Source organism: Miscanthus floridulus, chromosome 8 (genome assembly GCF_019320115.1).
Source record: "Miscanthus floridulus cultivar M001 chromosome 8, ASM1932011v1, whole genome shotgun sequence".
In the NCBI taxonomy this organism is placed as follows: Eukaryota; Viridiplantae; Streptophyta; class Magnoliopsida; order Poales; family Poaceae; genus Miscanthus; species Miscanthus floridulus.
Window position 1 is genome coordinate 79388119 of NC_089587.1, and position 20079 is coordinate 79408197.

Consider the following 20079-nt stretch of genomic DNA (forward strand, 5'->3'; position numbering starts at 1 on the left):
TTGCTCATCATATAAAAATAGTTCAAAAAGTATTCTACAAACTTATTTCTTCTTATAAATGACTTCACACGAGACATTCAACAAATCTAACTCCTTTAAGTTCATCCCTTTCATAACAAGGAATTAACCCACCTCAAAATTTCTTAGACTTATTTGATGTTTGGTATTCTCGGAAAGATCAAAACTTTCCAATCCTTTTCACTGATAGGTGAAACAGCCATTTTATGGTTAATTTAGATAATAAAGAACAACATTGTCTTTTTTACAAATGCCAACCTAAATATTTTTTTGCAGGTTCTATTCAAGGGGATCCATTCGCTTTGATTCTGGGCTCAATTGCAATGGCATGAGGACCAACGAGCGCTTGTGGGCTTGTAAAAAATTGGAGACCGTGGCAATGAGGTTCTTTGCTCCTTATGGATGGCCTTCAAGATCTAGAATTGGGTTTTAGCTTGAACTTGTTTATGGTGTTAATTAAGTTGTAATAAGTTGGTTTGATTCCTCTTTGATGCAAATACATTATCTAAAAAAAATGCATGCATCAGTTCTCTCTCAAAAAAAAATGCATCTTCTTTACTTGCATGGAAAGTAGAAAGCATCCAGAAACTCAAACTCTAGAATTGGAATATCAAGCTTGGTAAAGGATAGAAATATAACATTCTTAGTCACAATATATATGCAACTTATTTTCAAATAATATTCATATTCAGTAGCGAGAAATACATTGCACATCCCCGTCACCAAATACTGCTACATAATAACAAGAACCGACATAAAGGATCAAGTTAGCTATATAGCTAGTTGATAGTTCTTTATGGGACTTACACAAAGATCACTCATGTATCACTATAGGCCACATGCGTCCTCTAGGAATTCCTATAAACCCTTAAGTCAGCAGATTACAAGGTTCGGACAGCTCAATAACTTCAATTCCTATTGAGATGACAACTTGACATGTATGAACAGAACTGAGAGCTACTCCAAGCTAGGCTAAGGAATAATGCCAATCTTATGTATATACAGGTTATCCAGTACGCAGAATATGTAACTGTAAGAGTATTCTTGAATTCATATATGGTACGGAATCGATGAGGTCAACGAGTAGGGGATCCGGGTAACTGCAGCTGGTTGTTGCTGGAGCTTGTGGATGTCCTTGACGATGTGAAACACGGCTTCGGGTTGTGCTAGCTTCAGCGCGTTACGTGAGTATCTCTTGAGCTCATCCTCTTCTGTACTGAACCAGCGCGCAACCTGTTTTGCAGCCTCCCTTGGGTCCTTGGAGAACACACCGGCACCGTTGTCCACGACATAAGGCACGTTTCCAACTTCCTGCATAATAAGAGCAAAAGCTGTTGATTTGCAATTCTTCTACACCGATGCAAAGAACCAATTTACAGAAACAATTTAGGGTAAGGTATAAGAAAAGCCAATAAAATACAGAAACAGTCACTCTCAAGTGGCCTACATGCTTGTAGAACTAGTCAGCCACCTAACTTAAGAATAATTTCAGTAAACCAAATTAGTGATGCTGCCAGTTGATGGGGTAGTAGAGCTGTAGAGGCTGGCTGAAAATTCCACAATATATACTGAAACAACAGACAGAGGTACACTGACCTGTCCAGGGATGAAGTCGTTCAGGATAATCGGAAGTCCTCTTATAAGTGCCTCTGCAATTGTACCAGGACCAGCCTGCAAATGCCAGAAAAAACATGCATGTCATTCAGTCAGTGCAAAATACTAACACTGCAAGCAAGCAATTAGTACTCCACAATAAACAGTCATCAGATCAGATAAAGCATGACAAGCCAAGGACAAACTTTTGTGATGATGCAATCGCAGGCGGCCATCCACTTCTCCATCTGTGCTTCGAACCCTCTGATCTGATGAATGAAGACAAAAAGAGCTTGAGACGTCAGGCAACCACAACCAGCAGTTCCAATTCCATCCAAACCGTAAAAATGCAGAGGTATCCATCCATCCGAAATGCGCATCTAAACAAGGCATCCTCATGGCTCTAGATACGGCATATTCATTCTCATGCAGACATGCATGGTACCTACCTTGACAGGGACCTTCCATCTGAGGGACTGCAGGGTGGACCGCAGCGCCTGGTTCCTGCCGCATATGACAACGACCTGCCCCATCCGGCGCCGTCTCCGGTGCTCGTAGAGCTCCTCACCGAGGGCCCTCGCGGTCTCCTCCACCGGACCCATCCCCTCGCCGCCTCCCATCAGCAGAACAGCGGGCAGCCGAGGATCCAGTCCAAGCTCTTTCCTCACTTCATGCTGTGAACCATGCGAGCCAGCCAGCAGAGGTAAGGTAAAGTAAGCCGTCGGCCGCCGGCGTCCCAGGCAAGGCATGGCAAGGCAATGCAGGTCGATCAGAATTCGTACCTTGTCGAGCACGGCGCGGCAGAAGGAGGGCCGGATGGGCAGCCCGAAGACGCGGACCTGGGACGGGGCGAGGCCGCGCAGCAGGGCCCTGTTTGCCACTTCGGCGGACGGGCAGTAGCACCTTGTCACGCCGTGGTGGAACCTGAACCAAACCGATGTCAGCAAGACTATCTAGAAACTCCTAGTTGGCAAATGGCGAGGCTGATGCACAACACTGCACTGCACAGGACGAGGAGGAGGAGAAGCAAGCACGGTGGTGATTAGTGGTTAGCATGCATGTGCGTACCATGTCGGGTGGCAGGTGTTGAGGTCGGTGATGACGGTGACGAAGGGCACCTTGGGGTGCAGGCTCTGCCACTTGAGCACCCACAGCGGGATGTGCTGCATCAGCGGGTGCACGCTGATGATGATGTCCGGCTCGTACTTCATGATCCCAGCCACCACCTCGCTGCATCCATTTGCAATTGCGTCGATAACAATAACTCAGAACATGTGCATCAGGGATGAATTGAATCAGTGAGAAAATTAAACTAAACAAGAAGACCAGCAGCAGCAGCAACAATGGTGTATGATCAGGCAATGCAATGCTGCGGCTGTCGTCTGTCGAGTTAAGCGTACGTACTTGGCGTAGTAGTAGGCAAGCGCGGCGAGGTACATGCCGTGCACCCATCGCGGGGAGGTGCCGTGGAACGCCACCTTCCAGAGCCTCACGTGTCGGATCATGAACTTGTACGACCGCTCCATGTCGTTCAGCGGCCACCCGCCGTACTCCTTCCCCAAATCCGTCACGAACACCTGCGCCAAGCAATCCAACCAGCAAACTAATCTATCGACTTCATATTCCATCCATCCTTTATTTGTTTTGTTAGGGGAAAACTCCAAAATGTTCGCTGAAGAATTTGGAGCTCGATCGTCGATCGATTTCTTCTTCTCGAAGAAAGAATTCAAAAGAGTTCGAAAGGACTAGGAGCATTGGGCGGGCAGGCAGAGACAACGACGAACCTTGTAGGCGTCGCCGAACTCGATGCGGAAGGCGTCGCGCAGGGCCTCAGCCGAGGCGCGGTGGCCGCCGCCGGTGTCGCTCATCAGGATCAGCACGTTCCTCGCCGCCTGCTTCTGCTTGCCGCCGGCGGCGGCGGCGGAGACGCGGGTGGGCTCCTCGGAGAGCGCGGCGGCCAGGCCATCCCCGGGCAATCCACCGCCACCTCCCCCAGACGCGCCGTCGTAGAAGGCGCAGCGGAGGGGCTGGTACAGCTGGCGCCCGCCGCCGCCGAGCACGGCGTCGCGTATGGAGGTGGAGCGGCGGGGAGTGGCCACCGAGATCACCATGGCGGGCTGGCGGCGCCGGCACGGGTTGCGGGGCCTAGGTATTCGAGCTCGGCGTGGACGGAGCCTCGCTGTTGCACACACGCGCGGCGAGAGCGCGGCGTGCAAGGCGGCGCGCGTGGAGAAGGTGGCGAGGCGTGGGAAGCAGGGGGAGGAGAGAGGCAGAGACAGAGGAGATGCTGCTGAGATGGATTACTTCTTTCACTTTGGTACCCTCGTCATCTTGCTTATTATTTCTTTCTAGCGAACGGTCCTGGAATCAAACGCGTAATATTCCCTCCTAGATACTGGAATTATCCTCCAAGGCTATGGCATAACGTGACTTCAGAAATATTTGATTTGTCCATTTCACGAGCACGGAAATGTTATTTCGTAACGAAACATGACGCTTTGTTTCTCATTTTGAACGAGGAAATATCTTTATCAGTATGATAAAATTTTGTGTTGCTAGCCGAAACCAGTAGATGCCATTTTTGTATGTATTTGATACTTCCGTTTCACAAGCACAAATATTTTTTTCGAAACAAAACATGGTGTTCTATTTCTCATTTCAAATGAGAAAATCCCTTCATCAATATGTAAAATTTTGTGTTGCTAGTCTAAACCAGTACATACTACTTAAGTCCCCCTTTGGAACACAGGTGAGAAAACACATAAATATGGTAGAAATGCATGTGCAAACCTAAATAATTGTGTAAGATTATGTGTTAGGGTGAGTACAGAAAAAACTAAGAAATTTTAAATAAATATTAAGAACCAATTCATGTTACTTCTTTATTCAACACTACTACTTGATTAGGATAAATAAGAAGTAACAGAAATTTCCTTAAGAACATGATACCTTAAGAACAAACCGCGTGTTCAGCTGATCTGGTCTTGGATTGTTTCAGCTTGTTTTAGTTTATTCTCTCACAGAACATTATTGAATCATCCAAAATCAGCCGAACTACAGTAGAAATCTGTACCGGCCGAACGTCTTCGAATTTTCTATAAACTTATGTGTGTGGCAGGGTACAAGAATAAACTAAAAATTCTAAAGGAATCTTAAGAACAAACCTTATTTAAGAACAAAACATAGGAATGTGGTATCCTGTCCTAGCAACATCAACAATTTAGTTATTCTTGTTTTGAAGGCTATTTTAGCATTATTATAGCAAAAAGTTAGCTCCAATAGATATGCTATCTGGCTTTGTAAAATAGCAAGCTGACTATTCCTTGATTTTAGGTGGCCATATAAAGCCAACCAGGGCACTAGCTATCTAAAGATGAGAAATAGTAAGGTTATTGTAGACCTCTTCTTTTTTGAGAAGTTTTCTATTTTAAAAAATGGCTAAACTATAAAATTTGGCCACTCATTTTAGCCAAGCTTGTTTTTCTCTCACAACAAATCAGCGAACAGTACTTTTCAGCCTGGCTTTTCAGCAAAGCGAACATAGCTATTGTTCGTCATTGTTCCTTGTGCTTGTGCATATGGAACCAGAGGGAAGGGAATTTTTCCTTTAGTTTTCCTGTGACATATTCTTATCAACCAAAGGCTGCTACAAGAAATAAATTCTTTAGAAATTGAAATTCTATAGTTTTCCTCCTTCATTCCAAGGGGGGTTCTTAGGCCCTGTTTGGCATGACTCCAACTCTGGGTGAAGCTGCTCCACTCCAGAACTCCAGGTGGAGTTAGCTCTGGGTGGAGTTGGAGCTGTCTGATGATGATGTTTGGCTGGGAGGGTGTCTCCAGCTCCAGAAAAGATGAGTTTGAGGGTAGATTATCATTCTTGCCCTTGGTTCGACTTGAACTACTTATCACAAATATGAAATGAAAGTACATGCAGTGGAGTCCAAAATAATAATAAATTACATGTCATTTGCCTAGAACCAAAATTACGAAATAAGTTCATAGTTCCAAAATAAGGTCGTTACAATAATTATTGCACTAATTCCATGCTAGGGCGATGGATGTAGCCATATTATTACGAAAGGTGTCCATAGACACAAAGCTTGATTCCGAAGTTGATCCATCGGAGGCATGTTGAGACACGGCATACTTGTTGTACCTTTCTGGAATAGTAGGCATATAGGTAGGATCTCTATCAAAATTAGCAAAGTCCACATCAACACTAGCATGTTCACGTATGAAATTGTGTAGGACCATGGTAGCTGCAATAATCTTCTTTTGTGTGACCATTGAATAACTGGGCATCTTGTAAAGGATTTGCCATTTTATTTTTAATATTCTAAATGAGCGCTCAATAACATTATGAACAAATGAGTGTATACGGTTGAACTTCTCTTTTGGAGTATTTGGTTCCATACCTCGATGCCACTCGGGTAAGTGGTATCTTTCACCCTTGTATGGAGCTAGGTACCCCGGACGATTAGGATAGCCCGCATCTACAACATAGTACTTGCCTACAAGTATGTAAAACAAGATAAGTTTGTGCATTCAAGTATGAAAAAGAACGTAAGCAAAAATATTTACCTTGAGGAGGATGTGGGAAGACATCTACATCTGCTTCCAATGCATGGTACAATACACTAGTGTCATGCAAAGAATCCGGTTGACCCGTAGCTACATACGTGAAGCGCATATCAAAATCACAAACGACAAGCATATTTTGAGTTGTAATTCCAATCTTACCAATATATCTCACTTGTTCTTCAGGTGATAAAGACACACGAATTCGGGTTCCATCAAGTGCACCAATGCAATCCTTAAAATATGGATATGCTCTCTTGTCATTCCTAATCCTCTTGTGCACATTGACATAAAGGAAATGTAAGATACAACTGCCATACATAAATGAACTGCAAGAAAATAAAATGTAGTATACATGCGACAAAAATAAAATGTAGCATACAACTGCCATACTCTCACTACCATTTCTACTTTTCATATTTATCATTATACTTCCTCCTAAGCCAATTGAACCTAATCTCATTAGTAGGCAAGGTCATGAACATCTCCCTTTGCTCCTTCTTCACAAACAGTTCAGTTGCAAATGTAATGTTCATTGCTATCATAGCCAGCCCCACAAGCAATCACAACCTCCATCACTTCATCAATAGAGTATTTTTCATGTCTCTTCGAAACATATTCATTGCCTGAACTTGCCATACTGTTTACTGCTTCTTAAATTAGGAGTGCATTTCCAGACTTCACCTTCTTGCCACTTCTTTCAACAGGCCTAGCCAATCTCTTAACACTAGCAGGTGGAGGAGAAATACCAATATCCTCCTCTTGTGTTTTAGGAATGACATCATCATCTTGTGGCTCAAAATTGGTTGCCTCATCTTGTGTCTCATCAACATTTTTAGTTGCTTCAACATTCACAACATGAGGAGACCAATGATCAATACCAATAGTAGTGATGTCAGCAAAACACTTGCCTAAGTCATCTTCATTCTCAAGGCCCTTCTTTTTGAACTTTCCACAACCTGGAATGTCCTGAAATAAGCAAAACAACACATATTATTATAAGTATTACCAATAGATTTGACATATGGAAAACAAATATAGCAAAATTTTTGAACCAACTTACAGCTCTAGCTTTTTTCCACCATTCATCATCCATAGCAATAGTCTTCTTTATAGGATCCCAACCAGTCCTTGTTTGCCTCAGCATTAGTTTCTTCCATGCCTTGAAATCTTCCTTCAACCTGTCCCATTTATTCTTTATCTGAATCTTGGTAACCACAATACCAGTCTTTTCTTTGAATCCTTTCCCAACCTCAGTATAACCAAGTGCATTCAAGTGTGTGTTTGATTGATTTCCTTTTCCAACTTATTCGGCAAACAACATACACAACACTTGAGTGTTCTCCGAGTTCCAATCAATTTTAGGCATCTATTGAGCTCACAAATTTCATATATGAGGTTCTCATTATGCTGAGCAATTTCAACTGGAATATACTTGTAAGTGCAATCAAGCCCTACTGTGGGTTTTGGCATTGATGACGACTAAATTAGAGGACTAATGAGGTTTATCGAGATGACAAGCAGAGAATCAAAGAATGAGGATGATGTACAGGTTACAGGTGTCCTAATTAAGAAAGGTGGCTAGACTTAGCTCAAAAAAGGTTTAAATTCTTTTATGTTTTGAATTTGAGTTTAGGGAAAGCCGTACTATTAAGAGGGATTTTAGGACAGTTGGTCAACTGTTGAACCAGATGCTCAAATTCACAGATCTACATCATCTCACCTAGTCAAAACAGCCAACCAAATTTTAGATCATGTTACCTATTTTGGCTAGGGCAGCAGTGCCGCCCTATTAAAAGCGGTAGTGCCGCCCTTAACCGACCGTTGGGCTCGAGGGGTATTTATACCCCTCAGGCTCGGCCCACAACGGTTATCTTCCTCACTGAGTCACTCTGCTCGAAAACAGACAGAACCAAAGTTCATCCCTCTCCTCCATCCCTCAAGCAAATCCTTGATTCCAACCATCAAAACTTGAGAGAAAAGGCAGCAAAACTCGATTATAGAGTAGATCCACTGATTCCCAAAGTCTAAGAGCATTTGGTTCATGTTTGGCCGGTGGTTCTAGGGTTTGTTACTCTTGGAGCTTGCTCCTAGCTGGCTAGGCGTTGCCCTTATGCTTACCAACTTGTGTGGCAGCCTTGGGAGGTTTGTAACCTCATTTGAAAGCTAAGAAATCACCCCTTACTTCAAGAGTTCACTCTCTTGATTTGAGAACGAGGGTAAGGCGAGCCTTTGTGGCAAGCTCAAGCCTTTTGTGGCTTCCTCAACAACATGGACTTAGGCAAACCTTAGTGGTGAGCTGAACCACGAGATAAATCTTGTGTTTTGCGTGCTTCATCTTGATTATACTTGCTGTTTACTTTGTTGCTAGCTATTGTTAGGGTTTAGTTGCTCGATTTATATTTGTGTGAAGTTTCTGTGGTATCCAGTCTTCGAACTAGATCTTGAAGTTATATTGCAGGATTAAGCAGCTAGTGGGGTCAGGTTCATATCTGTTAAATCTCAACTGTGTTAGATTAATTTTTGTAGAGCGGCAGTGCCGCCCTATAAGGCCGGCAGTGCCGCCCTCAGTTCTAATAGAGTTTTGAGTTAAATTTTTACAGGCCTATTCACCCCCCCTCTAGGCCTTCTTTGTCTTCCTGTAGATCCTACAAGTGGTATCAGAGTGAGATTGCTTCGCATACGCTTCACCGCGTGAAGTATGGAAGAAGGAGAAGGTTTGAAGAACATTCGTGTTGCGAACACAAGTGGTGTACATGTTGAGGATGTCGACAGCAGCAGCGAGCTATCCATGTCCACAGCAAGTGATGCCACCATCAAAGAACCCAAGACCACCGATGCCGAAAGAAGAAAGGCAAGAAAAGAAAGAAAAGTCGCAAAGATCTCGATAAGAGAAGCTAGAGAAAAGAAGAAGGACGAGCAGCGTCTCAAAGACAAGAAGAAGAGAAAAGAAGAAAGAAGAATCATAAGAGAGGCAAGAGCTAAGAGAAGGGCAGCAAGAACTCAAGAGCAAGAGAAGAATGAGTATGATGCATCATCTAGTGAGCTCTCTAGTAGCTTAGACGATGGATATGATGATGTGTCATACCATGCTTCAAAAGATAGCAAGGAGGTGAAGAGCAAGGACAAAAAGAAGGATAACAAGGACAAGGGCAGCAACAACAACAAGAACACATATGCCACCGTATCCTTTAATTATTCTTATTTATCTAACCATAACAAAAGGTCCTTTGTCAATGTACCCACGAGAAAGTTGCCTCATTTTGATTGGACAAACTTTGCCAAGTGGAAGCACTTGATGAGTGCCTATCTTGTAGGTCTTCACCCTGGTCTTTGGGAGATTGTGGTGAATGGATTGCAGCCACCAGAAGATCCCGAAGCGCCAACAAATGAAGAGCTAGCTGCTGTCCATCTCAATGGCCAAGCCACAAGTATTCTCCTTAGTGCCTTGGATGGAAATGAGTACAACCGAGTGATGAATGTCAATGTTGCAAAACAGATTTGGGACACTTTACATCTAGCACATGAAGGTGTAGATAAAGTGAGGAAAGCAAAGATTGATTTGTTGATGGCCAAGCTCAATAGGTTCGTGATTATAGATGGAGAGGGGCCATAAGAGATGTTTGATAGATTAATGACCTTGGTGGGCAAGATTAGAGGCTATGGGTGTGATGAGCTTGATGATCACAAAGTTGTGAAGGTTATGTTGGAGGCCTACTCACCAAGAAATGAGACTGTAGTCACCTTGATTAGGGATAAGAAGAAGTTTGAGCACTTCACACCTAATGATGTGCTTGGAAGATTGTTGACATTTGACATGCAAAGAGAAGTTAATAAGAGGAGAAGACTTGGTGAGTTGCAAGCCAAGCTAGAAAGCATGAAGATCAAGGAAGTAGCTCTCAAGGCCAACAAATCAAGCAATCAAGGCATCTCCAACAAGGTAAAGGGCAGCAAGCAAGCATCAACAAGTCAACCCAAGGAAATCAAGTCAACTCCATAAAATGATGATCCAAGTTCATCCTCAAGTGAAGATGAAGATGATGGGGCTGATTATATGAAGATTGATGACATGGCTTTGTTTATGAAGAGCTATCACAAGGGGTTGAAAAAGAATGGGTAAAAATAGTGCAAAGAAGGTTCTCAAACAAGAAAAAGAGGACTTGCTACAATTGTGGTAGCACAGAGCACTTCATTGCTAAGTGTCTTTATGACAAGAAAGAGAACAAATATAAGGACAACAATGAGGGCAGGCATGAGTACAAAAAGAGATACAAGCAAATGGAAGAGGCACACATTGGGCATGAGTGGGACTCAACTAAAGAGTCAAGTGAAGAGGATGTGAAGATTGCAACCGTGGCTATTCAAAAGTCATCCTCTACATCAAGGCTCTTCAACAACATGTCCGATGATGATGACCACCGCTCCACTCACATTTGTCTTATGACAAAGGGTGAGAAGGTAAATCGAAAAGCTAAATCTCCTCCACCTCCTAGTGACATCTCTAGTAGTGAACTTAGTGATTCTAGTGATGATGATACTAGTGATGTTGAGAAATATGTTAAGTTGACCAAAAAGTTAGATTCTAAAACCAAGCTCTTCATCATGAATCTAATGGAGGAACTAGAAAGTGTCAAAGTTGAGCTAGCCGATAGAGATGATTATCTTGAGGAAACCGAAAAGATATATATTGGCTACAAGGAAGCTCTTGAGTTAGAGAGAAGTGAGGTGAACTCTTTGAACAAGGCCTTGCCCGAAGAACAAAGAGAACATGCTCTCACAAAGAAGACAAATATTGCACTCAATGACAGGTATTATGTCTTAGTTGAAAAGCACAACAAACTTAAGAAGCAATATAACCTTCTATGCAAGAGCACCCCACTTCCCTCCAACACAAATGACATTTCTATTTTCTCCACTAGCTAAGGGTGTGGAAAATGCTATAATCTTGACTTAAAAGTTTATTCCACTAACCTTGCAAACTTGGAGGTCATGAAAAAGGAGATTGCTAGGCTCAATGCTATGTTAGGAAAAAGGGGCATGGAAGGTAAGAAACCTACTGGTGGAAAAGAGAAAAACCAAAGAAGACACAATACAAAGATGGAAGAAATCCACGCATCAAAGATGGGCTTAGGCATACTCATAGAGGTAAAACCAATGGGAGAAAGGTAATAAATGGATATGAGTGTGTTTAGTTCATGAGCAAAAGGCAGGAAGGTACAGATAGGTCTGCACAGAAGGTGGCACAAGGCCAGCCCAGAGCAGCACCACGACCTATGGGCAGCAGTGCTGCTATGAAGGGCGGCAGTGCCGCTCCCCATAGAAAAGGGAAGACCACCTCCTACTCCTCTGCTCATGACAAGCCTGAGAAGAAGGTGTCACTTCCAGAGCAGGTTGTTCAGAAACCAAAGAAATCTATCTGGGTCACTCCAAATAGATATGCTTATCAACCAAAGGCAAAATCACCTCCTCAATATTTGGATTCTAACTTTGTTTTGCAGCACAACAGTAAGGGGGAGGTGTTTGCCAAGTTTATTGGCAATGGTCGAAATGTTTATCATAATGCTTCTATTTGGGTTCCTAAAGTTCTTGTGACTAACATGCAAGGCCCCAAGAATATTTGGGGACCTAAGACTAGGAACTAAACTTGTGTTGCAGGAATACTCCTCCAGTGGGTTAAGTTGGGTGCTTGACAGTGGCTGTACAAATCATATGACCGGAGAAAGGAGTATGTTCTCATCATATTCCCCAACTACAAATTCAGATGAAAATATCATATTTGGTGATAATTCAAAAGGGGGTATGATTGGACTTGATAAAGTAGTTATTACACTTGATTATTCAATTACAAATGTCTTACATGTTGATTCCTTGAAGTACAATCTGTTGTCCGTCTCTCAATTATGTGAGATGGGCTACAATTGTCTCTTCACGGATAAGGGTGTGGAAGTCTCTAAGAGGGAGGATTCCTCAATTGTCTTTACGGGTCACCTCAAGAACAAGCTTTACTTAGTTAATTTCAGCAAAAGTAAAGCTAAGCTTGAGACCTGTTTAGTGGCAAAATCTAGCATGGGTTGGCTATGACATCACCGACTGGCTCATGTCGGGATGAGAAACTTGGCCAAACTCCTAAAAGACAACTACATTCTTGGACTAACTAATATTCAATTTGAGAAAGACAGGATTTGTAGTGCTTGCCAAGCTAGAAAGTAAGTAGGTGTACCACACCCACCAAAGAGCATCATGACTATCACACAACCACTGGAGTTGATTCACATAGATCTCTTTGGACCGGTCGCCTACATAAGCATCAGGGGGTAACAAATATGGTCTAGTTATTGTTGATGATTATTCCCGTTTCACTTGGGTATTCTTTGTTTATGATAAGTCCTAGGTGCAAGAAAAAGTCAAAATATTTGTGAGAAGGTCACAAAGGGAGTTCAGCCTTTCTATCAAGAAGATAAGAAGTGATAATGGGACAGAATTCAAGAACACTCTAGTTGAAGAGTTTCTTGATGGTGAGGGCATCAAGCATGAGTTTTCAACTCCTTACACCCCTTAACAAAATGGTGTAGTAGAGAGGAAGAACCGTACACTTCTTGATATGTCAAGGACAATGCTAGATGAATACAAGATGTCAGACCTCTTTTGGAGTGACGCCGTCAACACCGCTTGCCATGCCATCAACCATCTCTACTTACACAAGAAACTCAAGAAGACTTCATATGAGCTTCTAACCGGGAACAAACCAAAGATGTCATACTTTAGAGTGTTTGGGTGCAAGTGTTTTATACTTAACAAAAGACCCAAAACCTCTAAATTTACACCTAAAGTTGATGAAGGAATTCTTCTTGGCTATGGATCAAATGAGCATGCCTATCATGTCTTCAACAAAACCATGGGAAGAGTTGAAGTCACGGTAGATGTGACATTTTATGAATCTAATGGCTCTCAAGTGGAGCAAGTTGATTCAAGTATTGTAGGAAAAGAGGATCCACCATGTGAGGCAATCAAGCAAATGGCTATCGGCGACATTAGGCCACAAGAAGATTAAGCCACTGATGATGAGGATCCCCAGGCAGTTGCTGCACAAATTTCCGCTGATGTACTTCATCGACAAGGGCAGCACTCACCTGCTAAACATCAGTAGGGCAGCAGTGTCACCCCTAAGGGCGGCAGTGCCGCCCCATCCACCACAGCAACAGCTGCTTCAACTCCTACTCCACCACTTCAAGGGCTCAACCTAGAACCAATTTTCGGACAAGAAGAGACTGAAGGTCCAGAAGAAGAACAAGGAGGTGTTGAGCATCCAAGGCTACGTCAAACTATACAATGGAATCACCCCGTTGACAATATTCTTGGGAGCATTCGAAAGAGGGTAACAACTCGCTCACATTTAGCAAATTTTTGTCAATATTACTCGTTTGTTTCCTCTTTGGAACCCCTCAAGGTAGAACAAGCACTTGGAGATTCGGATTGGGTCATGGCCATGCAAGAAGAGCTCAACAACTTCGAGAGAAACCAAGTGTGGAACTTGGTGGAAAGGCCCAATACCAATGTCATTGGTACCAAGTGGGTCTTCCACAACAAGCAAGATAAAAATGGCATGATGACAAGGAACAAGGCAAGATTGGTGGCCCAAGGCTTCACTCAAGTAGAGGGCTTGGACTTTGAAGAAACATATGCACCGGTGGCAAGACTTGAAGCAATTCGAATGCTTCTAACCTTTGCTGCCCATCATGACTTTAAGATGTACCAAATGGATGTCAAGAGTGCATTCCTCAATGACCCAATACAAGAGTTGGTGTATGTGGAGCAGCCACCGGGGTTTGAAGATCCTAAGTTCCCAAACCATGTCTATAAACTCCAAAAGGCGCTCTATGGGCTTAAGCAAGCACCAAGAGCATGGTATGAATGCCTTAAGGAATTCTTGCTTAAACAAGGCTTTGAAATAGGCAAAGCCGACCCTACACTCTTTACTCACAAAGTTGGAAATGATATATTTGTGTGCCAAATATATGTCGATGACATAATATTTGGTAGTACTAATCATATGTATTGTGATAAGTTTAGTAGGACTATGACTAAGAGATTTGAGATGTCCATGATGGGTGAGTTGAAGTTCTTCCTTGGATTTCAAATCAAGCAAATAAAGGAAGAGACATTCATTAGCCAAACCAAGTACACCCATGATATGTTTAACAAGTTCGACATGGTGAATGCCAAGCCTATCAAAACTCCCATGCCAATTAATAGACATCTTGATCTAAATGAAGAAGGGAAAGCCATCGACATCAAGGTATGTCGTTCCATGATTGGCTCTTTACTTTACTTATGTGCATCTAGGCTGGACATAATGCTTAGTGTGTGCATGTGTGTTAGATTTCAAGCTAACGTGAAAGAGTGCCATTTAGTGGCTGTTAAGAGAATCTTGAGATATTTAGTACACACTCCTAACCTTGGCTTGTGGTATCCCAAAGGCTCCAAGTTTAATCTACTTGGCTATTCAGATTCCGATTATGCCGGTTGCAAGGTAGATAGAAAAAGCACTTCAAGGACATGTCAATTCCTTGGACGGTTCCTAGTGTCTTGGAATTCTAAGAAGCAAAATTGTGTAGCCCTCTCCACCGCTGAGGCCGAGTATGTTGCAGCCGGTGCATGTTGTGCTCAACTACTTTGGATGAAGCAAACCCTTCTTGATTTTGGATGTCAATTTACCAAAATTCCACTCTTGTGTGACAATGAAAGTGCCATAAAGCTTGCAAACAATCCCGTAAGCCACTCAAGAACCAAACACATAGACATCCAACATCATTTCTTGAGAGACCACGAAACCAAAGGAGATATCGAAATTCGTCATGTGAGCACCGAAAAACAACTAGCCGATATCTTCACTAAACCTCTCAATGAGTCAAGATTTTGTGATTTGCATAGTGAGCTAAATATACTTGATTCTCATAACATGGTTTGAAATATGGCACACCTCTGTTTGACAACCTAGCAATATAGGAAAATGTTTTAAAAAGATATTACATTGTGTTTCAAAATCACTTTAAAAAGGCCAACTAAGTGTCATGACCATTGTTTGTATTGTTGATTGCTTACTGGTCATGATATTTAGAGAATATATATCCATATCTGAGGTTAAGAAGGTCATAAAGTTTTAGCGTAATCCCTGCAAAATTGGTAGAGCGGCAGTACCGCCTATTATGGCCGGCAGTGCCGCTCTCTGAAAACTAGGCCATTTTCAGCCAATTTTGGCTGGGTCGCGAGGCTCGTTTTCTTCTACTTATTCCTTCTCTAGCCCCCAACGCAACTCTCTCCTTCTCTCACAGCCGACGCCGACGCCTGTGCTTCTCTCTTCCTCTCTCACAAGCACGCGCCGCCGCCGTTCTTCATGGACTGCCACCCCGGTAGTGCCACCCCTGCAGCCAGCCAAGACTCTTCTTCGCTGGTCACTGCAGGAGGCTCCTGGCCGAGCCATTTCTTCTCTTCTCCCTCCACTCCAATGGTTTGGAAGCAAGGTGAAACCCTAACCCCTACTCAATCTATGCAATGTGAAACTTTTGGTCATGGATTTCAGTTTCTAGGGGGAGTATGAAGGATTTAGAAAGGTTTTTGATGGTTGAATTGAGTTGATTTTGGATTTCACTGGTTTGATGATTTTGGGGAGAGCGGCAATGCCGCCCTTGGGACCATTAATGGCACCCCTCGTAGATTCTAACTGCTATACTCAATTTCATATAGCCGATGAAGTTCAGAATGGATTGGATTCACTTATCAAAAATTGTTTTAAAAGTTTTTCATACTCAATCTTTCAAATCCATGGCTAGGGTTTCATGTGTTCTCTGTTTAGACTGTGATTCTGAAATTGTGATGATAAATAGACACTGTTGGAAATAGGATTTAATCAGAACGAGAAAATTAAAGATGAAATAGTGAAGCTACTGAGGGCGGCAGTGCCGGCCTCAGGGGGCGGCAGTGCTGCCCTACCATGCTGATTTCAAATCCAGCACAGTTTCCTATGTCATCTTCAAAGTTCTTTTTCTTGTTAAAACCTGCTTGCAGCTATGTCTAACTCATTATCTTATATAGTTTCTTATCAAGTCTCATTTATATTGCATAGATGGACCGAGGTAAAAGGAAGATGTTGACAACCAAGCAAAAGGTCAAGAGAGGTAGGGGACAGGCGAGTTATACTCCTAGAGACAAAGATCTTGATGAAGACCTTGCTGAAGAGGAAAACATTTAGAGGATAGGAAGAACTATTCATGCGTGGCCTGATTCTCCTTTGCACATTTCAGAGTTTGATAGTAGCTACATGAGAAATAACACCGATAGGTTCGATCTCATTCCTCCCCAAAACAGTGATGATCATAGAGTTGTTGATTATTCCATGAGTTGGAAGAAGACAGGTGAAGCCAGAGAGATTGATCCCTACTCTTCTGACAGATCAAGTGGTATTGATTATAGATTTTAGAATACTTTTCAATCTGATTTTTATGCTACAGCCATTCTATCTAAGTCCAAGGGCAAGATTAGCAAGATGCAGTACATTGACTTTGGTGACTTAGAGAGCAAGGATGATCATCAGTTTGCTACTGCAATCAAGACCTGTGACCGCTTTGAGATGACAGACATCATGAGTTTCAGGTATGACTGGAATAGGGAGATTCTTGCTCAATTCCATGCTACTTACTATTGGAACAGGGAAGTGGATGAGCTTCATTGGATGACTGATGGGCGACATTATCGCATTGATTTTGTCACCTTCTGTCAAATTCTTGGTTTTAGACACATCCACAGGGCATATGAGAGGATACATAATGAGCATCGTTTTGAGCCAATGGAAGTAAGTTTCATGTGGGAGGATCAAAATCTTGCAGTTCCTGATTGGTCAAGAACAAATCTCAAGAGTTTTTATTACATCATGAACAATCTCTTCAGGATCACTCTCAACCCTAAAGACAATGCAATAGATTTGAATGGCTATATCACTAATGTGCTATCTAGGTTTCCCAACAGTGAGAAATTTCATGTTTCAAGGTTTATTTGGGTTGAGCTTGCATATGCCATGGATGATGGGAGGAGATCTTTGCCATCCTTACCTCATGTTTATGATTGAGAGAGTGACTGGCATGTGGTTCCCTAAGGATTGTGAGCATACTATTTATAAGATAAAAAAGACCCATGGTGGTTTAGGGAGACTTGGCTCAGCTACTCAGCACACTAGTTCTGGAGGACTTGGAGATAGTGGGGCAGCAGGCGTTTATCCTTCTAGAGCTGAACACAGAGATATTCCTGAGCCATCCAGGGCTAGGGAACAAAAGAAGAAGTCAAAGTGGGGAAAGATGAGTGCATGGATGAAAGCAATTTTTGCTCAGTGTATATATGCTTCACAGATTGCTTATGAGGATCGAATGGAGAACAGAGAAGCAGTGAGGCATGCTAGGGAGATGGCAGGGCTGCCACCACTTCCACCAGTGTAGCCACCACCTTAGTTTCCTAACTTGCCTCGCCTTTCTTCTTCTGATGAGGAGCAGGATCAGATAGATGAGCACCATGATGAGTAGCCAAAAGATCAGCAGTATGGGCACTCATATGAGCCATTTAGTCAGTACTATGGGTACCCATAGGGGCAGCATTTTGAGGAGCCCCTAAGGCAGGAGGACCTTGGTGTAGAGATTCACCCTACAGAGGCCGATCCACAGGTTCAGGCAGCTTTGCTTCGCACTTATTCCAGGAGACCGCGTCCTTCGATGGATCAGCCAGGGCCTTCTACATCAGCTAGGGCAGTACCTCCGCGACGTTCAGCACGCTTCACTTCGCACACCCACATCGCCGGACGTGCCCGCGTCGACTCCAACAGTGATGAGTGATCTCTCTTCTTCTTCTTCTCTTTTTGGTATTTGATACCAAAGGGGGAGAAAATTAGAGGGGTCAATAGTTTTTCGATGCTATATGATTCTTCGCTACTGCGCTTATGTTCAGATTTGATGAGAGTAGTTGTCAGGTTGTGAGTTTGAGAGTCGCTCAAAACTCTATTTTATGAAATTATGCTACTTTGTGACTTTATTTGCTTCGGATATGGACATGTATTCATGGTTACTATTTTTAGCTCATCATATTCTGAGATTAAATTGTTTTATATATATATATATGATCTACTATAGAAATCTGTTTGCTACCTGACTGACATAGTCAGGACGACAGTGCCGCCCTATTAGGCCGGTAGTGCCGCCCTCTACGGTATCAGCCAGAATCATGTGTGCTTGAACTGATATAACCTGTCATATGCATCATGTTTATTCCTATAACACTTTGTTCAGCACCTCACAGCAAGCATGGATGTAGGGGGAGGTTTCCATCGCACCTAAAATGTGAATCATGGCCTTTTATGTCAGTTTGAGAATTTAAATCTCTATTCATAGATTTAGGGAGAGGCTCCTACATCCATGATTCAAAAATCTTAGTTTAGATTTCATATCATATGTAAGCTCTAACTGGGTTGTCATCAATTACCAAAAAGGGGGAGATTGTAAGTGCAATCAAGCCCTATTGTGGGTTTTGGCATTGATAACGACCAAATTAGAGGACTAATAAGGTTTATCGAGATGACAAGCAGGAAATCAAAGAATAAGGATGATGTACATGTTACAGGTGTCCTAATTAAGAAAGGTGGCTAGACCCAGCTCAAAAGAGGTTTAAATTCTTTTATGTTTTGAATTTGAGTTTAGGGAAAGCCGTACTATTAAGAGGGATTTTAGGACAGTCGGTCAACTGTTGAACCAGATGCTCAAATTTATAGATCTATATCATCTCACCTAGTCAAAACAGCCAACCAAATTTTAGATCATGTTACCTATTTTGGCTAGGGCAGCAGTGCCGCCCTGTTAAGAGCGGCAGTGTCGCCCTTAACCGACTGTTGAGCTCGGGGGGTATTTATACCCCTCAGGCCTAGCCCACAACGGTTATCTTCCTCACTGAGTCACTCTGCTCGAAAATAGATAGAACCAAAGCTCATCCCTCTCCTCTATTGTTGCTCCTCCATCCCTTAAGTAAATCCTTAATTCCAAACATCAAAACTTGAGAGAAAAGGCAGCAAAACTCGATTAGAGAGTAGATCCACTGATTCCCAAAGTCTAAGAGCATTTGGTTCATGTTTGGCCGACGGTTCTAGGGTTTGTTACTCTTGGAGCTTGCTCCTAGCCGGCTAGGCATCGCCCTTGTGCTTGCCAACTTGTGTGGCAGCTTTGGGAGGTTTGTAACCTCATTCGAAAGCTAAGAAACTACCCCTCACTTCAAGAGTTCACTCTCTTGATTTGAGAACAAGGGTAAGGCGAGCCTTTGTGGCAAGCTCAAGCCTTTTGTGGCTTCCTCAACAACGTGGACTTAGGCAAACCTTAGTGGTGAGCTGAACCACGGGATAACTCTTGTGTCTTGCATGCTTCATCTTGATTATACTTGCTGTTTACTTTGTTGCTAGCTGTTATTAGGGTTTAGTTGCTCGATTTACATTTGTGTGAAGTTTCTATGGTATCCAGTCTTCGAACTGGATCTTGAAGTTATATTGCAGGATTAAGCAGCTAGTGGGGTCAGGTTCATATCTGTTAAATCTCAACTGTGTTAGATTAATTTCTGTAGAGCGGCAGTGCCGCTCTGTAAGACCGGCAGTGCCGCTCTGTAAGACCGGCAGTGCCGCTCTGTAAGACCGGCAGTGCCGCCCTCTGTTCTAACAGAGTTTTGAGTTAAATTTTTACAGGCCTATTCACCCCCCTCTAGGACTTCTTTGTCTTCCTGTAGATCCTACAATACTGAACCACCAACAGGCTATTTTCATCAATCTAGAACTACAACAGGTTCTCATTATGCAACGATATATCCAACAGGCTA

The 20079-nt window shown here is 42.8% G+C and overlaps 2 protein-coding genes and 1 pseudogene across 2 annotated transcripts; all 3 read right to left on the reverse strand.

The window, feature by feature from the left end:
* Positions 1-638: 638 nt before the first annotated feature.
* On the reverse strand, positions 639-3898 carry LOC136472704 (probable monogalactosyldiacylglycerol synthase 2, chloroplastic). The gene is made up of 8 exons (XM_066470408.1): positions 3396-3898; positions 3016-3188; positions 2680-2841; positions 2394-2535; positions 2061-2285; positions 1818-1880; positions 1615-1689; positions 639-1329 (listed from the first exon to the last, which is right to left on the reverse strand). Exons 1-8 carry the CDS (start codon positions 3720-3722, stop codon positions 1069-1071), a joined length of 1428 nt encoding a protein of 475 aa, XP_066326505.1. The 5' UTR covers positions 3723-3898; the 3' UTR covers positions 639-1068.
* A 1748-nt stretch (positions 3899-5646) lies between these two features.
* LOC136469454 (uncharacterized) lies at positions 5647-6594 on the reverse strand. Its single transcript, XM_066467643.1, has 4 exons — positions 6583-6594; positions 6352-6463; positions 6193-6282; positions 5647-6122 (listed from the first exon to the last, which is right to left on the reverse strand). The coding sequence occupies exons 1-4, from the start codon at positions 6592-6594 to the stop codon at positions 5647-5649; spliced, it is 690 nt and encodes a 229-aa protein (XP_066323740.1).
* Positions 6595-6596: 2 nt separating this feature from the next.
* Positions 6597-7558, reverse strand: LOC136477780 (L10-interacting MYB domain-containing protein-like; annotated as a pseudogene).
* Positions 7559-20079: the final 12521 nt, after the last annotated feature.

Bases quoted from the DNA above. Each gene is read 5' to 3' on its own strand.
- LOC136472704 (XM_066470408.1), bottom strand. From the start codon at position 3,722: ATGGTGATCTCGGTGGCCACTCCCCGCCGCTCCACCTCCATACGCGAC. The intron at 2,286-2,393 runs GTACGAATTCTG...CATGGTTCACAG, and splicing joins GCCGCGCCGTGCTCGACAAG to CATGAAGTGAGGAAAGAGCT. The intron at 1,330-1,614 runs GTCAGTGTACCT...CTTATTATGCAG, and splicing joins ACGACTTCATCCCTGGACAG to GAAGTTGGAAACGTGCCTTA.
- LOC136469454 (XM_066467643.1), bottom strand. The intron at 6,283-6,351 runs GTAAGATTGGAA...TCACGTATGTAG, and splicing joins AGAACAAGTGAGATATATTG to CTACGGGTCAACCGGATTCT. The intron at 6,123-6,192 runs GTAAATATTTTT...ACATACTTGTAG, and splicing joins CTTCCCACATCCTCCTCAAG to GCAAGTACTATGTTGTAGAT.